Source organism: Pangasianodon hypophthalmus, chromosome 14 (genome assembly GCF_027358585.1).
Source record: "Pangasianodon hypophthalmus isolate fPanHyp1 chromosome 14, fPanHyp1.pri, whole genome shotgun sequence".
Classification (NCBI taxonomy): domain Eukaryota; kingdom Metazoa; phylum Chordata; class Actinopteri; order Siluriformes; family Pangasiidae; genus Pangasianodon; species Pangasianodon hypophthalmus.
In genome coordinates this window covers 23,059,976-23,079,232 of record NC_069723.1, presented here as the reverse complement: position 1 = coordinate 23,079,232, position 19,257 = coordinate 23,059,976, and the positions used below count along the sequence as shown (strand labels likewise).

General features: G+C 40.4%; 1 protein-coding gene across 7 annotated transcripts in view; it reads left to right on the top strand.

Annotated features, from left to right (window-relative positions):
* The window catches only part of robo1 (roundabout, axon guidance receptor, homolog 1 (Drosophila)), a 291,196-nt gene that overhangs the window by 224,604 nt on the left and 47,335 nt on the right, over positions 1 to 19,257 (top strand). For all 7 annotated transcript variants that reach the window (XM_053239792.1, XM_053239793.1, XM_053239791.1 and 4 more), the window contains 10 exons: positions 1,870 to 1,990; positions 3,244 to 3,382; positions 5,746 to 5,873; positions 9,733 to 9,857; positions 11,324 to 11,495; positions 12,802 to 13,007; positions 14,778 to 14,859; positions 15,086 to 15,254; positions 16,351 to 16,517; positions 16,662 to 16,783. In XM_053239792.1, the coding sequence (XP_053095767.1) occupies positions 1,870 to 1,990; positions 3,244 to 3,382; positions 5,746 to 5,873; positions 9,733 to 9,857; positions 11,324 to 11,495; positions 12,802 to 13,007; positions 14,778 to 14,859; positions 15,086 to 15,254; positions 16,351 to 16,517; positions 16,662 to 16,783 (1,431 nt within the window). The remainder of the gene's footprint in view (positions 1 to 1,869; positions 1,991 to 3,243; positions 3,383 to 5,745; positions 5,874 to 9,732; positions 9,858 to 11,323; positions 11,496 to 12,801; positions 13,008 to 14,777; positions 14,860 to 15,085; positions 15,255 to 16,350; positions 16,518 to 16,661; positions 16,784 to 19,257) is intronic.

Here is a 19,257-nt window from a genome sequence, read left to right as displayed (position 1 = left end):
GTCCCATCCTGTCCAAGCACAGCTCAGTCGGCTCGTCCATTTTAACATTTCGATTTCGCCTCATGCTTTCATAGTGCGTTCATGGATCATTTTAAAAGAAACACGTATCAAGTGTGAATACTTGCCTTGAATACTTAGTATTACAAGAAATCCAAAATGGATGACTGAAAAGATTTTAAATAATATACAATAATAATATATTGAATTAAATGTTGTGAATAATGTTATTTATATAAAATAATAATAAGTAAGCCCACAGTGTTAACTTATAGGAGCTTAAAAGCTGACATGTTTGCCAGTGCCTTTGCTTTGTTTTGAACTCGCTACGATTCACCTTTAAAAAATGTGTCATTTGAAATTAGGGGTTTTAAAAAAAAATCACAGCTCTACATACAAATCTCAGAAATTCAAATCAGACTGTAATGTAAATGAGGCTGAAGGTGAAGCTTTCGGTGTTGTGAAGTGAAGTGACTTGGCTTTAAATGGAGTCAGAACCTAAGATAAAGGTTTTATATAACAGGAATAAAACACTATGACATTGTATTATGGGAAAATAATCAGCGTCTGGGTGGTGACAGTAACACCACTAACTCCTCAAGTGTTTTTATTCCTGAAAAAGTGCCAGTTGTTGCCTGATATTAGGCTGAATGTCAGGTTTAATAAGATTATAACTACATCAGGCACAACACACAGCTTTCAGAACATCAACATGCATTAAATTGTGACAATTTACCATTTTTTAGGTCACTGTTTCTGGTTGTCTGGATGATATTTTTATTTCCTGGCCCGAGCCTAGTCGGTTGTCAGTGCTGACGACGTGAGAGTTTCAGACTCAAAGAGACGTGACACGGTGAGGCACGGAGCAAACACACATGCTGACCTGCTGAAGTGCAGGCGGGTAGGAGGGCCGTCTCACACACCGTCACACACTGCTCCCACCCTCACTGAGTCTCACCGTGTGGTCCCGCTAATACTCAGATCACTTTCAAGGGGTGTGTGTGTGCGTGTGTGTGTGTGTGTGTGTGTATGCGTTTCATTCAGGTAATGCAGTGCCCTCATGAGTGCTTCAGAACAAAGAAGTGCTCCTTGACCTGTAATCAGATCCTTGGGAATATATAAGCTCACCCATACACACAGATCACACACACATGAGAAATAAAACACTCTGTGTCATGCTGTTATAGGAAAATAATCAAGAACAAGGTGGCGTGATGAAGCTGAGTTACTGTTAATACCTGGAAGTTTCTTATTTTCCTACAACACCACATCCTGAATTACACCTTACACTACAGCAATTCTCCAACAGTTACAGCTTTTTTACTCCATTAAAGAATAACACAGCGTACTTGTTATCCATTTATAGTTACATTTAGTGTTATGGGACATCTGTAAAACATAAAACGTGTTAGTTCCTGTTCTTAAAGGTAATAAGAAGCAGCTTGTCGAGTTACTGAGAAACCACAAAGCGTAAAATCCTCTGTCCTGAAACGTTACAGCTTTCCCATCTGACTGCTGCAAAGCGCTGACACTGGAGACTCCTTCCCTAAATGTTAAATAAACATCCCCATCCAGGAAACTTCACCGTATCAATGATTACACACATTTTTAATCTCTTTGTTATTAGTGGAGCGTCCGCTGTACACAACCCTGTGAATGAGCTGTAGCTAGAAAAACGGTAACGTATTAAAGCGTGCGCATTAATATAAACCCGAACCGCTGTTCCAGAAAATTACTCAACAATCCAGAATTCAGCAGCACTTTAGTATGAAGTAACGGATCATATCACATACACAGACACAACAAAAGGTGTGATTTGATTTCATATATCTTGAAGAATTAAAGAAATCTCTTTCTTAATTTCCTGCGCAGATCCGAGGCGGGAAGCTGATGATCACCAACACGAGGAAGAGTGACGCCGGGAAGTACGTGTGTGTGGGAACAAACATGATGGGGGAACGGGAGAGTGAGATCGCCGAGCTCACCGTGCTTGGTATGGGTTTTTTTTTTTCTTTTAACATTGTAGTTTGGATAAGAGTCATGGAGATGAAATGCTTAATAATAAATGTCAGCTAAAACATTTCAGAAGTGTTATATACTGTATTATTCTTCTGCTCAGAAACAGTTCACGTCCATGCTGTTTGAAAGTAAAAGCAGCAGGTTTCTCTCCGTCTCTGATCTTCTGCACTCCTGCTGTTCTGGAAGATTTAAATTAAAAGAGTCATGCTGCAAAACTTTGAGCTGATTTTAGCAACAAGACAGACAGTGTGAGATCTCGCTGAACTCTGCTTTAATCAGTGTTTAAAACATGCTGAGGAGCACAGTCTCCCACACACACACACACACACACACACACACACACACTACAGAATGGATCTATCTGCAGGGGAGTGTATGAAATAGTCCAGATGTTGCGAGTTTGTGCTTGTCCTGATGATCAATGAAGGATATCTCCAGATCTCTTAAAGACGCAGACAGCATGCTGATGCTCGTCATCGAAAATGATTTTTTAAAATTTATTAAACGTCATACTTTTTATATTTGTAGTCAATTTTTAATGGTGTGGAACATCTATGAAACAAGTTAGTTCCTGTTCTCACTTACGTTATAACAACTATAAACAGTCGTTCCTTCACCAGCCTCTCTTTTATGAGTGGACTACTGCAAAGCGTAAACTCCTGAAGATAAACTTAAAGGAAAACTTAAAGTTACAGCTTTATCTCTGACACTGGTGACTCCTTTAATGTTAATAAATGTTGCATAAACATCTCCTTACAGAAAAACTTCACCGTATCAGTGGTTATACTTTTTTTTATCCATTTATACAAGTCCCCACGAATCAGCTGTTACTATAGAAACGACGTATATAACGTATTAGAACGAGTACGTTAATATATAAACTTGCGAATTAGCTTTAATGCTGTGAGAGCTTATAGAAAATTAATCAACACCTTCTGACCAATCAGAATCCAGAGCTCAGCAGTTTTGCTTTGCACAGCGCTGAATATTTGTACTCTGTGTCATGGAAAGTGGCTGTTCTAGAGGTTATGAAGGTTTTCTTTAAAAGCAGTCGAGTTGGTTCTCACGCTGTAAATTGAGCGAGAGAGGAGTCTAAATTGAGAGCACTGCAGTAAATGTAGAAGAAGAAGAAAATTGTTCATGCAGGTCTCATTCAGATGTGCGTGTGTGTATGTGTGTGTGTGTGTGTGTGTGTGTGTGTGTGTGTGTGTGTGTGTGTGGACACAGAGAGACCCAGTTTCCTGCGCAGGCCGAGCAGTCAGTCGGTTCTGGTGGAGCAGAGTGTGGAGTTCAGGTGTGAGGCGCAGGGAGACCCCATCCCCACCGTCCGCTGGAGGAAAGAGGACGGAGAACTACCCAAGGGAAGGTATGATTGTGTGTGTGTGTGTGTGTTTACTACTTTACTTGGGTATTTTTTAAATTATTACTGAGTAGTAGTTGTTATGCTCTGTCTAATGGAGGCATTGGAGCACCACATCGCCAAATATATACATATGTTACTTATTTATTTATTTACTTAATTTTTATTAATTAAATACTAGGTTACTAGTATTAGTAACTAGCTAATACTAGCTATTACTAGCTAACACTAGTAACTAGGGTTAACTAGCTACCTACCTGGTCATCATCAACATGGCTAATGTTTAGTATATCATATCTATCTATGCACCATCAATTCGTCTCGTCCTTTCACATTTTCTAATTCACTTCATTGCTGAAGTTTTACAGAATTTTTTTATTTATTTTTTTTTGGTTATTGATGATTAAGAAGTTACCAGACTTAACTGTTGGTGATTTATTGAGAATATTGGTGTTGGATCAAGAGTGCTTGGTGTTTGTTAGTGTTTCATTGAGAATGTTAGTGTTTGGGTTTTAAGGTGTTTGTTAGTGTTTTATTGAGAATGTTAGTGTTTGGGTTTTAAGGTGTTAGTGTTTCATTGAGAATGTTAGTGTTGGGTTTTAAGGTGTTAGTGTTTCATTGAGAATGTTAGTGTTTGGGTTTTAAGGTGTTAGTGTTTCATTGAGAATGTTAGTGTTGGGTTTTAAGGTGTTAGTGTTTCATTGAGAATGTTAGTGTTGGGTTTTAAGGTGTTTGTTACTGTATCATTGAGAATGTTAGTGTTGGTTTTTAAGGTGTTAGTGTTTCATTGAGAATGTTAGTGTTTGGGTTTTAAGGTGTTAGTGTTTCATTGAGAATGTTAGTGTTGGGTTTTAAGGTGTTAGTGTTTCATTGAGAATGTTAGTGTTTGGGTATTAAGGTGTTTGTTAGTGTTTCATTGAGAATGTTAGTGTTTGGGTTTTAAGGTGTTAGTGTTTCATTGAGAATGTTAGTGTTGGGTTTTAAGGTGTTTGTTAGTGTTTCATTGAGAATGTTAGTGTTTGGGTTTTAAGGTGTTAGTGTTTCATTGAGAATGTTAGTGTTGGGTTTTAAGGTGTTTGTTAGTGTTTCATTGAGAATGTTAGTGTGGGTTTTAAGGTGTTACTGTATCATTGAGAATGTTAGTGTGGGTTTTAAGGTGTTAGTGTTTCATTGAGAATGTTAGTGTTGGGTTTTAAGGTGTTACTGTATCATTGAGAATGTTAGTGTTGGGTTTTAAGGTGTTAGTGTTTCATTGAGAATGTTAGTGTTGGGTTTTAAGGTGTTAGTGTTTCATTGAGAATGTTGGTGTTGGGTTTTAAGGTGTTACTGTATCATTGAGAATGTTAGTGTTTGGTTTTAAGGTGTTAGTGTTTCATTGAGAATGTTAGTGTTGGGTTTTAAGGTGTTAGTGTTTCACTGAGAATGTTAGTGTTGGGTTTTAAGGTGTTAGTGTTTCATTGAGAATGTTAGTGTTTGGGTTTTAAGGTGTTAAGTGTTTCATTGAGAATGTTAGTGTTTGGGTTTTAAGGTGTTTGTTAGTGTTTCATTGAGAATGTTAGTGTTTGGGTTTTAAGGTGTTAGTGTTTCATTGAGAATGTTAGTGTTTGGGTTTTAAGGTGTTTGTTAGTGTTTTATTGAGAATGTTAGTGTTGGGTTTTAAGGTGTTAGTGTTTCATTGAGAATGTTAGTGTTGGGTTTTAAGGTGTTACTGTATCATTGAGAATGTTAGTGTTTGGGTTTTAAGGTGTTAGTGTTTCATTGAGAATGTTAGTGTTTGGGTTTTAAGGTGTTTGTTAGTGTTTTATTGAGAATGTTAGTGTTTGGGTTTTAAGGTGTTAGTGTTTCATTGAGAATGTTAGTGTTTGGGTTTTAAGGTGTTAGTGTTTCATTGAGAAGTTAGTGTTTGGTTTTAAGGTCTTAGTGTTTCATTGAGAAGTTAGTGTTTGGTTTTAAGGTGTTAGTGTTTCATTGAGAAGTTAGTGTTTGGTTTTAAGGTGTTAGTGTTTCATTGAGAATATTAGTGTTGGGTTTTAAGGTGTTAGTGTTTCATTGAGAATATTAGTGTTGGGTTTTAAGGTGTTAGTGTTTCAATGAGAATGTTAGTGTTTGGGTTTTAAGGTGTTAGTGTTTCATTGAGAAGTTAGTGTTTGGTTTTTAAGGTGTTAGTGTTTCATTGAGAATGTTAGTGTTGAGAATTAAGTGTGTTAGTGTTTGGGTTTTAAGGTGTTTATTGTTGTTTTGTTGAAAATGTGATTGCTGATTCTGTATGTTTGATGAAAAGTGGTGTTTTTTTTTGGTGTTTGGCAGTGAGTTAAGGAGTTTGATGGTATTTCATTGAGAATGTTGGTGTGTGTGTGTGTGTGTTTCAGGTTCGAGATCCGTGATGACCACACTCTGAAGCTGAAGAGGTTGAGCTCGGCCGACGCCGGCTCCTATACCTGCCTGGCTGAGAACATGATGGGGAAGACAGAAGCCACAGCCACCCTCACCGTCCACGGTGAGAAGTCTGCCATCTTTAATATTTCATTTTAATTTTAAATGACTGCACTAAGTAAATACAGTATGGGCCATAATTATTGGCACCCTTCTTAAAAATAATATTCAGTCATGCCTATTGGGTCTTATCTCATCCTCCTAAAGGGTGCCAATAATTCTGGAGTTGGCTGCTGGCTTATGAACGGATAATCTCATTATTGAGAGAGGTTTGGAGTGTGTCGTTACTGTAGAGTCCTAATCTCTAATGAAGATAAACAATAAGATGTTTTGTGAGTCTTGTTTCTCCCACATGACTTCATGGCATTGGTTTTAGCTCTGCTCCGGCTCCTCTGAGGAATAGATAATAGGATAAGCTCAGTGTGCATGCTCCGCTTGGAACAGGAAGTGGAGTGTAAGCGTCCATCGGGAGGTTCAGCTAAGAGCACTAAAGCCCTGAGGGGTTCACTCCTGCTAAATTTCTGCTGCCATCAGCCTGGGAACAGAAGTTGAGAAACAGAGAAATAGAAGAGCGAGAGGAATTATCTTGTGTGACTAATAAACGACAATGAAAAATAATTTGTGTCTCAGTGCTAGCGTTAGAACTTAACGTAAGAATAAAAAGCCTCATACTTATGCACTGGCTACATGATATAATATAGAGATGCCTTGAAGAACTACTCTTGACACAAAAAACTTCTCCTGATGGTTTTATATCTGCGAAAACAGATTTTATTACATCAGGATCAACGTGTAAATCATCACTATTGCTCTCATGCTCCACAGTAAACATTCAGCTCAGTGAAGTGTGAGTATTTCACACTCACATCAGCCGAGACCTCGTGGAACAACGACAGCATTGTGCTTTTACGCCCTCAAGCAATTTCTCTTTTCCTCTCCAGCTCTGGTTACGAGGCTTTCCTACACGCCACAATCAGGGGATTATTGTTTTACGTGTCTGAAACGATGGGTATGAACTTAGAACTTCGAAAGACGTCAACTCTGATACCTCATTTGCTAAATACGCCTGAGGCGGAGATTCTGTTCAAGAAACGATGCGTGTCGGGGATTATTTTTGGGTCGGGAGAGAACTGCTCAGCTGGATATAGCAGATATGCTTTTGTTTGGAACGGAATATAAAGTTACACACGTGGATGAACGGCTCGGAATAAAAAATTAGCCGTGAAGAGATAATGCAGGGTTACAAACGAGGCCTTCCTCTTCTGGTAATTTAGTCATTAGAGCTGATGTATTTGCGGAAAGCTCGAGTCCCGTGAGTGGCCGTGTTAATGGGGCTTGTACAGGAAGGGGAGAGGGGAACGTTTGGAGAGGCCTCGCCGAAAAAGCACCGGAGAATGGCGCTGATTTGCACGAGGCTGCTCTGCTCTTCACGTCTCCAGTCACAGATTTATCAAGTGTAGCTCTCCTTACAAATGGACAATGCTGAGAAATCCAGTGTGAGAACGCTAGGAGATTAGATAAGAGATTAGAAAATGATTAAGTGGCTTTTGAGCTTGTTTTGCACGATATAAATCACTACATCACTGAATGTTGGATAAACTCCAGATGTATTCGTTTTCATTATGGTGTACAAGGCGTGAAAAGAAAACAAGACGCATATGTTGTTATACCACAGCGATGTTGAATTCTCATATCTGATTGGTCAGAAGGTGTTGATTCATTTTCTAAACAGATTTTAAAAATGTGTTATTTAACAATGAAAAGATATCATCACTGATATGGTGAAGCTTTCTGTAAAGAGACGTTTATTTATTTAACATTCACGGAAGGAGTCTCCAGTGTCAGCGCTTTATAACAGTCAGAGGTAAAGCTGCAAATTTAAGTTTTCCGACATCTTCAGGATGGAGGAGTTTATGCTTTCTGCTTTCTCTGTAACATGACAAGCTGCGTTTTTTTGCTTTATTTTTGCTTATAGTAAGTAATGTAAATAACGTAACTACAAACAGATAAAAAGCATGATATATCATTGTTTAATTAATTTAAATAAATCCAAATCGCTGTGGTATAAGAGGAATAAAACACGTGCTGTTATAGGAAAATCATCAACTTCAGGATCCACTTCATCACACCACCATGTCGTTGATTATTTATCTTTAACAGCACGGCCCCAAGCGTTTTATTCCTTAATTATTGTGTACTGTATATATTGTGTATGTCTTGTGTGTTTGTACATGGTTGTTGTTGCCTGTATGCATCATTTTATTGTTTAATGAAATCATTTCATTTTGCCTCATGACAATTACGATTTATTTACTCATCTATCACATGTGTGTTCTGTTTTTCTTTTCTTTTTTTTGCTTTCCTGTCTTTTTTCCTCTTTCAGTTATGTCTGGTAAGTCGCAATGCCATCATCCGTCACCCTATATCACTGCCCTGACAGCAACAGGAAGTTGTCAGAAGCACCATCCATCCACCTTCCATCCTCCCACCAATCAACACGCTTGTCTCGGTTGTCTTCGGCAACAGTGACAGCACCCACACGCTTGGGTAAAAAAAAAACAACAACAAAAAAAAGAACGCTAGTTCCAAGTGTTCAAGGTAATGTTGTCAAAGAAAATTGCCTGGTTTTTTTTGCACAGAAGCTCCACGTCTTTGTAAATTCTCGTCTTTGGTCCTTCAGAGCTCTGGAGTATGGGGACTGACAGGCCTGAGATTGCTTCAGGGTTCAGTTGTGGCTTTTGGCTGTAAAGAGAAAGCCCTTGTGGTCGATATTTGAGGTGGGGGATGTAGCTGCTGTCACTTTTTATTTTATTAGCATCGGGGGAAAAAAAAGCAGAACGGCTCGTGAATGCTTATCGACGTCGTGGATAGAAAGCACTCAGTGAGCACTGAGATGGAGTTTGTCATTAAGATGCATGAAAAGTCTGCGTCTCACGCCCACCTGCCGCCGTCACATCGGGACAGATGGACCAAATTTATCCCCTGTTCCAATGAAAATGTTATCGCTCTGTGCCCTTGCCTATGCAAATGAAGCAACTGGGAGTGTCACGGCAGCTTTCATTTCATTTACATTTGTTTTACACCCCCACCACAACCCGGTAGTCTGAGTTCTCTTTAATCAGCCTCTACAGCGAAAAGCCGAAAACCCAGAGCATGTAAAGTGTGTGTTACAGTGTAAAGGTGTTTCCAGACAGCTAATCATTCAGCCTATAATATGGTATGGTAACCATAGCAACGGCAGTGCTAAGCACAGCTACACACAAAAATAGAAACTATTTCACTACGAATGTTTGACCAGCTTTGTCATGTACAATTTTAGCAAAATATAAACAGGTGAACTATTTTAAAAAAGTGACTCAAAATTTATAAAATCAGCCGTTGTTGGTTAACAAGCACGCTCATTATTGCTAACTGTGCTAGCAAAAGCGAGTCACATGCTAGCTAGCTAGCTACATCAGATACTTTATGGTGATTTAATAGCTGTGTTTTAATCTGAGAACGATTAATAACACTTTGCGTAAATTATGCAGAGTGTACCACAGCTCTGTTGGATTCATGAATTTGATTGGTCAGAAGGTGTTGATTCATTTTCTTTAGCAGCAGCTCTGACAGTAGTGCAGCTACAAATTACTACACAGTTAATGAATAATAGCAATTAATAAGCATTTCATTAATAAAGATTGTAATCATGGGCAAATTGCTGAGGTATAAGAGGAATAAAACACTTCAGGACGTGCTTTTGAAGGAAAATAATCAACTTCACAGTGGTAACATTAACTCGGCTTTATTGTTGATTGTTTTCCTATAACAGCACAACCTGAAGTGTTTTATCATCACTCTAGTCATGTTGTGAAGCCCTTAATGGTGTGTTGTCACACTTCCTGTATCAGTGATTAACACATGCTCTCTCTCACACACTTCAGTGCCTCCGGTGTTTGCGGTGCGGCCGAGGAACCAGGTGGTCGGGTTGGGACGCACCGTGACTTTTCAGTGTGAGGCAACAGGAAGCCCACAGCCGGCCATCTTCTGGCAGAGAGAGGGGAGTCAGGTGAGAGAGAAATCCCATCAGATCCACTACAAATTAAAGGAGCTGTTTGTAACTGTTAGACAACTGTTAGACAACTGTTAGACAACACTGACCAGTCTTCCCGTTCCTGTAACTGACCACACCTTATAGCTTGTCGGTTACCTTTAAAGGAAAAGGGGTGGAGCTAAGCGATCTCATTATTACAGGAAAAGTGTCTCATTGTTATTAGAAAACATCTCTTTATTATGAGAAAAGCATTGTTATAAGAAAAGATTTTTTTAGATAAGCATCTTGTTTGTACAAGAAAAACATCGTTATTAGGAGAAAAGTATCTCACTTTTAGAAGAGCATTTCATTTTTGTAAGCATCTTGTTACTATGATAAAAGTATCTTGTTATTAGAATATGTCTTGGTATTACATGAAAAGTATCTTGTTATTACGTGAAAAACATCTTGTTATTAAAAACTGTCTCATTATTATGTTAAATATTTATTGTAGTTATTCGAAAGTGTCTCGTTCTTGAGAAGAGAGCATCTTGTTACAAGAAAAGCATCTCGTTATTATTAGAAAAACGTATTGTTATTAGAAGACGCTGCATTATTATGAGAAAAGCATCTCGTTGGTATGAGAAAAACATTTTGTTATTGTGAGAAAAACATCTCATAATTCCTAGAAAAGGAATCTCACTGTTGTTACAAAGCATCTCGTTATTTCAAGATTTTTTCGTGGATTTTTTTTTCTTGCTTGGCAGTAGCACACTTTCATATGTAAATAACGTAGTTTTCGAGAGTAACTGTCAGACTGAAAGGGCAGATTCCACATATGACAGTCTGTCATCACATGGGTAAGAAATGTATTTATACGTAATAATGAGATGCTTTCTCAAAACTGCAAGACATTTTACGTTGTAATAACGCTATATTTTCTCATAATAAAGAGAAGTTTTTTTTCTTGTAGTAAGAAGATGCTGATCGGGATTTATTTTTTCTTGCGTGGTTTTGTATTTACATTCACAGTTCCTAATTATGCTTGCCAAAATATCCCATCTTTTTTTTTTTTTGCATTATTAATAAGCCGTGGTCGCCAGCTAATACTGAGACAGATCTGCTTTTCTTCCAAACATCTTTATTTCCCGATGATTTATCGCAGTTTGGTAATAAGTTCGTAGCACGGCCCCCTCCCCCCCGCTGTGAGACGGATTTATGAACTCGGCACTGTTACAGCTCCAGCTGTGCTTATTAAACACACCTCCAGTTCAGGGAGAACCACACACACACACACACACACACACACTCTGCTTCAGGCAGCCAGACAGAGCGATCACAGCACACACACACACACACACACACCTGCTCTAAGACTGTCGGAGACCGTTTTCCAAACTGAGCAGCTTCAGTTCAGGAGTCAGTGTCCTGTGTTTTTTTTTTTTTTTTTTTTTAGTAAAACTCTGTTACAGTTCTCTCCTCAATCTCGTTCTCCGCTGCAGAACCTGCTGTTCTCCTCTCAGCCTCCTCAGTCCTCCAGCCGGTTCTCCGTCTCTCAGACCGGTGATCTGACCATCACAGGAGTGGAGCGCGGAGACGGCGGCTACTACAGCTGCCAGGCGCTCAACATCGCAGGAAGTGTGATTACTAAAGCTCTGCTGGAGGTCACCGATAGTAAGAAACACACACGTGTGCGCACACACACACACATCCCGATGTTGCCACAAATGAGCAAAGTGGAAGAAAATATAGGAAAAATGTAAAAAACTACATCGACACTGTATTAAGTGTATGCATAAATGCAGAGAAGCGTGCTGTCTCTGTTCACTTATTTCCATTTCTATCCCTCAAAACTAGTTAATATGACATCATAATGTTAATATGCCTTCTCAGTGAGTGTATTCAACCAATCCCGCCCTCTGTTTTCCTCAGTTTGTACCCGCCCACGATATTTTTATGGAAACTTTGAACAAGTTGCGAAAAAAAAAATAAAAAATTAAGTGCATTATTTCGACTATTTCGACTTGATATCTCACCTACCCACCACTTCTTTATGATCTTTTGACGTTCACTACGTTAGCTACCTAATTTACTTGCATTAAAATGGCAGTTTCTATTCTTTTCACACCACAAGGGGGCGCCTGCGACTGGATACGACTGATACGTAAACGTAAACATTTCGCCCAATGATAGTAAAGCTTGCTTTTTTGCATATCTTAATTTTTAAAAACGTGGCTAGCTTTTCGCTTATACCGCTTAGGCCAAGATCGCCACCTAGTGTATGGATGACCTGAGCAGCTTTGCAACAACAATTCTGTCATTCATTTAGTCTGAAAAAGAAAACTTTTCCTGAGCCAGGCAGCCATAAAAACCTTTCTTCTCATGGAAGGCACTAATTATAATTACAGTGTCTGCGTAATTTCGCTATTTATTGCTCTTTCAGTAATTAAAAAATCTTTCTGGATGTTTACACGTTTTTGGTTTACCCTGCAGTAAGCTCAGAGACATAACCACTAATACGGCTAGCAATACCAAAACAAACATGCTAATTTATGTTCCTTCATGTTTATACAGCGGATAAGGGTTGATTTAATAGCCTTAATTAAATGGATTGATATCTCAGCAGTTGGTGTTTAAGCTCACGCTTTAATCTCCTGTTTTAAACTGAGCGCATGTGTTAGCGCACGTGTTGGAGCGTGCACTTGTCTGTGCGTGTACGTGAGAGAACGTTCTCCACCGCGTTGTTTATACTCTACAAAGAGCTCGGCGCTTGGAATTAATCGCCTTTCGTTCATTCGCCGTCGCTTGGCTGCTGCTGCTGAGTGAGGAGATAATTGCTTCCAGTTGAAAAAATTAGCTTCTATCGCTCGTTCGCTCGTTCTTTCACACTCTCTCTCTCCGTTTACCTTCAATTCCAAGCTCATAAATGTGTTGATTCTCTCTCTCTCTCTCTCTCTCTCTCTCTCTCTCTCTGATCCAGTCATCTCAGACCGGCCTCCGCCTGTGATCCGTCAGGGGCCCACCAATCACACGGTGCCGCTCGACGGTACGGTGGTTCTGGGATGCAAGGCGACGGGAACGCCTCCACCCACCATCCTGTGGAAGAAAGACGGGGTTCTGGTGTCCACTCATGACTCCCGGTTCAAGCTGCTGGACTCGGGCGCTCTGCAGATCCGCTACGCCAAGGTACGACCCCGAGAACATCACTGAGCAGTACACGACGAGACACGAGTGCATCCACAGTAATCACGTGTGACGGAATTTATTCCTGTGCGATATTAAACAAACCTCCTGTATGTTCTCAGGTCTGTGTGCGTCTGTAACTCAGAACACAGGTTCTCTACACCGGGTTCAAATCCAGAGACTCACTGAGTTGCAAAACATTGATTTGGTCTTTCTTTAGTCATTTATTTGTTAAGAAGTATGTAAGGCTCATCATTTTGTGGCTGATTGGTGCTGTGAGGAGGGTCACCAACGACGGGTGTCTGCATTTCCACTGCGCCGAGGTCAAAGGTCATTTTTACTACAGCTTGTCAGAACATGCTTTTAATTAATATGCACAGCTCACTCGAGACAAGAGTGAGATGGCATGATAGAGAGAAAGAGAGAGAGAGAGAGAGATACAAAGACAGAGAGATAGAAAGAGAGAGGGAGAGAGAGAGAGACAGAGCTAAAGCGAGGGAGAAAGACAGACATAAAGAGAGCCAGAGATAGAAGAGAGAGGGAGACAGAAAGACAGACAGATAGAGCGAGTGAGACAGAGACAGAAAGCTAAAGAGAGACAAAAAGAGAGACAGAAATAGAGAGAGACAGAAAGATGGAGAGAGAGACAGACACAGAGAGACGGAGAGGGAGAGTGTGATATTTACTCAGAATCTTCAAATCGATTGCATTTCGTTTCTGTGAAATATTTTACAGATATTTCTCACTGTTACCTAAATGAGAAAAATTTAGCAGGAAAGTGAAACACAGTGAAATCCTGAGAAAGACTATACACAAGATTGCAGGAATTCTTACTAGTGAAAAAAAAAAGTTTTGGAAAAGTTTGAATGGCGAGAATCTGATGATAAACAGGAACAGGATTATGTCTGTGCTCACTGAGACTTTAAGCCTGTTCAAATTCTTCATGCCTTTAATTAATACATATAAAATAAAATGGAACTGGAAGTAGGAAGGAGAGGTCCTTTCTTCCCTTTTTTCTTTTTTTCCTCATTTTTATAACCATGTCTGCTCTCTCCCTCTTTCTCTGTGTAACTGCCATCACATTTAAAAGGAACATGAACAACGTCCCAATTACCGAGAACTGAAAATCCTGTCTTCTGCCTCCATTTCTTGGTGTGTGTGTGTGCGTGTGTGTGTGTGTGTGTGTGTGTGGGTGGGTGTGTGTGCTGTAAACAAATGCCTAATGGAAGATTTAGTGCTCGTGTATTATTAAATATTTTACTGACATAGAAGTGAGTCAAAATAACGTCTACTTCTGTCTTTCATCCTTTCCCCTGATTGTTCATTTCATGCTCCCAGCTGTCTGTGCACATGACCTTTTATGGAGTTTTGTGGGCGTCACTATATGCAAATGAACTGTGTCAGGAACACGGTTTGCATTTTACGGTGATCAACGTACACACGCGAGTTCGAAGTAAATCTGTTTTTCTGAAAGTTTTGTAAATCCTGGCAGAAAATGTTAGTTCGGTTTGGCTTATGCGAACATTTTCACTTTACTAAAAGATTGATAAATGAGGCCCAGTGTCTTTTTTTTTCTTCCTCCACTCCTGAGGAATTTCCAGTCTGAAGTATGAACTGTTTTCAACAAGCTCGAGGGTGGTCCGATCATTTTACTGTCACTCAGATAGACTTCTCTGCTATTTTACCAGCACATGGAGCCTCTTGCATTGTAAAGTCAGAAAAAAGCTGTATAGATGAATATTTTTCTTTTTTTTTTTTTTTTTTTTGATGTAGCTTGGAGACACGGGTGTGTATACATGTGTAGCAACCAGTCCCAGCGGAGAAGCATCCTGGAAGGCCTACCTGGAAGTTCAAGGTTGTGAACACACACACACACATACACACACACATACACACACACACACTTTATAGGATGAGTGGATGGCGAGAGAGTGAAGAGAAATGAAACATGAATGACTCAGTAATTGCTTGTCTCCTTCCTTCATATGAGACTGACATTATAATAACTCCATGTGACAGTAAGAGAGAGACACTTTCCTGCTCTCTTTATAATTTCCATCTTTTTTTTCCTCCTGTTTCAGAGTTTGGTATTGGAGTTCAGCCTGGTCGACCCACTGACCCCAACCTGATCCCCAGCGCTCCCTCCAAACCCGAGGTCACTGATGTCACTCGCACCACCGTGTCTCTGTCCTGGAAGCCTGACCTTCACTCCGGAGCGACGCCCACCTCATACATCATCGAGGCCTTCAGGTAGCCGGAAACCTCAGCTCTAATCGCTACATACGCTAAATGATAGCAGAGAGACTGTCATATGATTTATCACTTTAATTTACATTATTTTCTGCTCTGTATCTTGGGAAAAAGCTGATTCAGTTAAAGGGGAAAGGACACAAGAATGCTAAAAATGAATTAGCTTGCAGGTGAACTTTAACCCTGGAAGCATAACCCAGTAAAAAAACTGGAACAACTGCGGTGTTTCCTTTGCAGAAAGAAGAAGAAAAAGTAACAAGTAACTGATTAAATACTAATCACACTTGACGGTTATCTTGCTATTTTTTTTAACGTCACTTTTTCATAAACTACAGTAGTTATCAAGCTAACATTACAATATCACAACACCATGACATCTCATACTCATTAGACTTGTGTTTCACCCTGGCAAAGAAATAAACAACAAAACAGAGCAATAAGTCATTGTAACAACCATGAAATGTCATTTTTAAAACCTACTTTACAGTATAAGCACTAGCAGTAGTGATGATCGGGGTCCAAGCACTTATTTACAGATGAAGCCCCGTTGCAATTACGTCTGGTTTGTTGATCAGCTTTCTTTTAACAGAGATGAATCTTTATTTTCAATATTTCATGGTTGAACAAAACTTCATGATTGGTCCATTACAGTGGAAATTCTATATAGCTTAAGTCAAGGAATTATTGGGACTGTAAACAGGTTTCATGGTTTGGGAGATTCTGCAGTATAAAAGACTGCCTTACAGCGCTATCAGCAGCATGAGTGTGCTTTCTCTTGCTGGAGCAGTAGTCAGGATACTGCATCTTCCTGCTAGTTTTTATGTTTTATAAAATATTGATAAAAACAAGGAGAAAAATTCTAACAGTCACAGCAGGGTTTCTAAACACCAAGTGCTTGGACCCCTGTTTATGGAGTTTAGGGTCAGGTGAAATAAATGTTAAAAATCTCAGTATTTTGAACCCCCCCAAAAATTTTCCATTCCTGTTGTCTATTCTCCTCCTGTAGGGACTCAGTTCTGGTGTCAGTAGGAGACAGTGTTGGTTGGGTTTGCTGTTTGGTAATTGTGTTAAGTGTCCAGTGTTGTGTTTCCTGCAGTCATGCATCCGGCAGTAGCTGGCACACCCTAGCAGAGCATGTGAGGACTGAGAGCTACGTGTTGAAGGGCCTGAAGCCCAGCGCCGTCTATCTGTTCCTAGTCAGAGCGGCTAATGCATACGGCCTGAGTGACCCGAGTCCCATCAGCGACGCCATAAAAACACAGGGTGAGCTATGCAACATCGCTAACAAGCAATAAACATGCTAATATACTGTATACATAAATAAAAATCAGTGTTTTAGTGGTGATGAGTTTGAGAGGTGATGAGATCATAAATTCTTTGTGTGTGTGTGTGTGTGTGTATATGCAGAAATTCCTCCAACTAGTCAGGGAGTGGAGCACGGACAGATCCAGAGGGAGCTCGGGGACGTTGTCATCCACCTCCACAATCCCACCATCCTGTCCTCCTCCTCCATCCGTTTGCAGTGGACAGTAAGAACTTTCTCACCGTTCCTTCCACACTGATCTCCACCTCTCTGATCTCATCTTCTCTGGAAGTTCACACGTCCAGCGTTACTCAAAATGCTCTACCCTGAATGCTAGTGGGCGTATCTATCTTTAGTTTACTGCCGGTTTCATGGATAGCGCCAGACTGGTGAGATATCCACACGAACTAGCTACAGAACGAATATAAAACAACCCACCTGATCACAAATCAGACATCAGTCTGCTTAAAATAAAATTCTGGAAGGAAATCACTTGTGTATAAAATGTATCTGTGGCTATCAGTAGTGTAGTGTCAGAATGAAACTAGAACATTTCTGCCACCTGTACTGCGAGCTCAACAGCCTGATGTACTGAAACAGAACAGCGAAAACACTGACGCTGCTCTAGCAACTGAGAGAGTTGCGAAAAAAAACACAAAAACTACAAAAAAAATGGGTTCCTGAGTGGTGCAACAGAGAAACGTTCGCCTTATCAGCAGGAGATCACAAGTTTCCAGAATCCAGAAGATGCCACAGCCATCCGTGGCCAAGAAAGCAAACATTGGCTGAGCTCTCAGGGTGGGAGGGACATACTCTCTCTCCTGCCAATCACAGTCGCACTAAGAAATCGTAGGTTTCTCTGAGCTCATGTATGTGGAAGAGGGCAGATAGCACTTTCCTCTGAGTGTGTCTCAGAGGACGTATTAGCCTTCACCCTCCATGGTTGGTAGCTGTCGTAGGATAGGATGGGAATTGTGCAAGGGGAAAATGCATAAATTGTTTAGGTGGAGAAAATCGTACCACTTACAGAATTTGATCCAACGTTCCAACACTGGAGGAATAAAGTAACATCTGCAGGTAACTAGTAAAAAGTAGTACTATCTCCGAAAGGACAAAGTGCAGACTTAGAGCTTGTATATATAAATATAAATTATATAAATATTTTGACTAAAGAACTAAAGAAATTGGCATTCTATTCTTTCTATTGTAAGTGAATTAGGAGTGGATATGTTTTCTGTTCTTTTCTCAGTAAAGAGTATTGTGTGTGGTAAAACGCTAGAGCATTCCTTTAACCGACACAGCTGCCATCTTCTTCACTTACACCCACGAACCCTGTGTAGAGTCTGTGATTGTAGTTTATGTTTTCAAACCTGTAATAAATTTGCAATGTGCTGGAAATGTGCTTAATGTGCCGTGAGTGCCTCTCCTCTCGCCAGGCCAGTATTCGTAGTAAAATGTACACATACGTTGTTTCGTGTCAGGATTTTGGACCCTTCGCACTTTTTGAGTGCTTAATGAGTTGCAGCTGAGACGACAGGTTTTATTGCCTTGGATCAAGCGAGCATTACAGTCTTTACAAGGCTGCACAGTTCTCTGCATTAAGACCATATGGAGGAGATCCCACTCTTGTCTTTCCACAAAAGCTCCAGGGCTTCTGAATCATGTCCCAAAAAAGCCCTAAAATCAATACGTTAAATATGAACATTGCTATTCAATTCAATTCAATTCAATTTTATTTGTATAGCGCTTTTAACAATGGACATTGTCACAAAGCAGCTTTACAGAAATAAATGGATTCACAAAAATATATTGTAAATATTTAAATTTATCACTGTGAATTTATCCCTAATGAGCAAGCCAGTGGCGACGGTGGCAAGGAAAAACTCCCCGAGATGATATGAGGAAGAAACCTTGAGAGGAACCAGGCTCAAAAGGGAACCCATCCTCATCTGGGTGCAACGGATAGTGCAATTATAAATAAATCCCTTCTATTGTGTACTATATGGACAAATAGTGCAATTGTGCAACCAATAAATTCATCGCAGTATTTGCAAGAGGTCCGGCTGGTTAAAATCTATCCACTGTCCACTGATGGAGTCCTGAGTACGAAGCTGCTCGTGGCAACTGCAGCCCCAAAGCCACTACAGCAATCGCAGTCCCAAGCCATTACAGTATAGCTCCCCATATGTGATCCCCAAGCCATCTCCACAGCCCCCAGGTGGCACCATCCCCAGCAATCCAAACAGTTCTTCAGGCAGTCCATATGGGGCCACCCCCAGCAGCAGCGAGCGAACTCAACCGATGAGAACTCCAACCAGAAGTAGGGCATCAGGATGGGTCAGGCAGCGAGGAGGAGCAGAAGGGGTCAGGATCACTGGCATCATTGGCATCTCAGAAGTAGCATGTGTAGCTCGACAGAGAGTGAGGGAGAGAGAGAGATGGAGAGAAAGGAAGAGATTGTTAGGTGAGCTTTTGTCCTCTAATGGTTAAGCACGATGTACTTTGCATGCAGAGTGCAAGCAGGGACTCCGGCAAGACTAGCTATGACAGCATAACTGAAAGGGAGAGCCAGAAGCTAACACAGACATGAGGGCACCCTGGGACATAAGGCAGCCAGCCACTCCACCGTCGACAAACCTGAGTGAACGTGTGAGAGTGGGGGGGCGACAGCATCCAAACATCCCATTTCACCACAACACT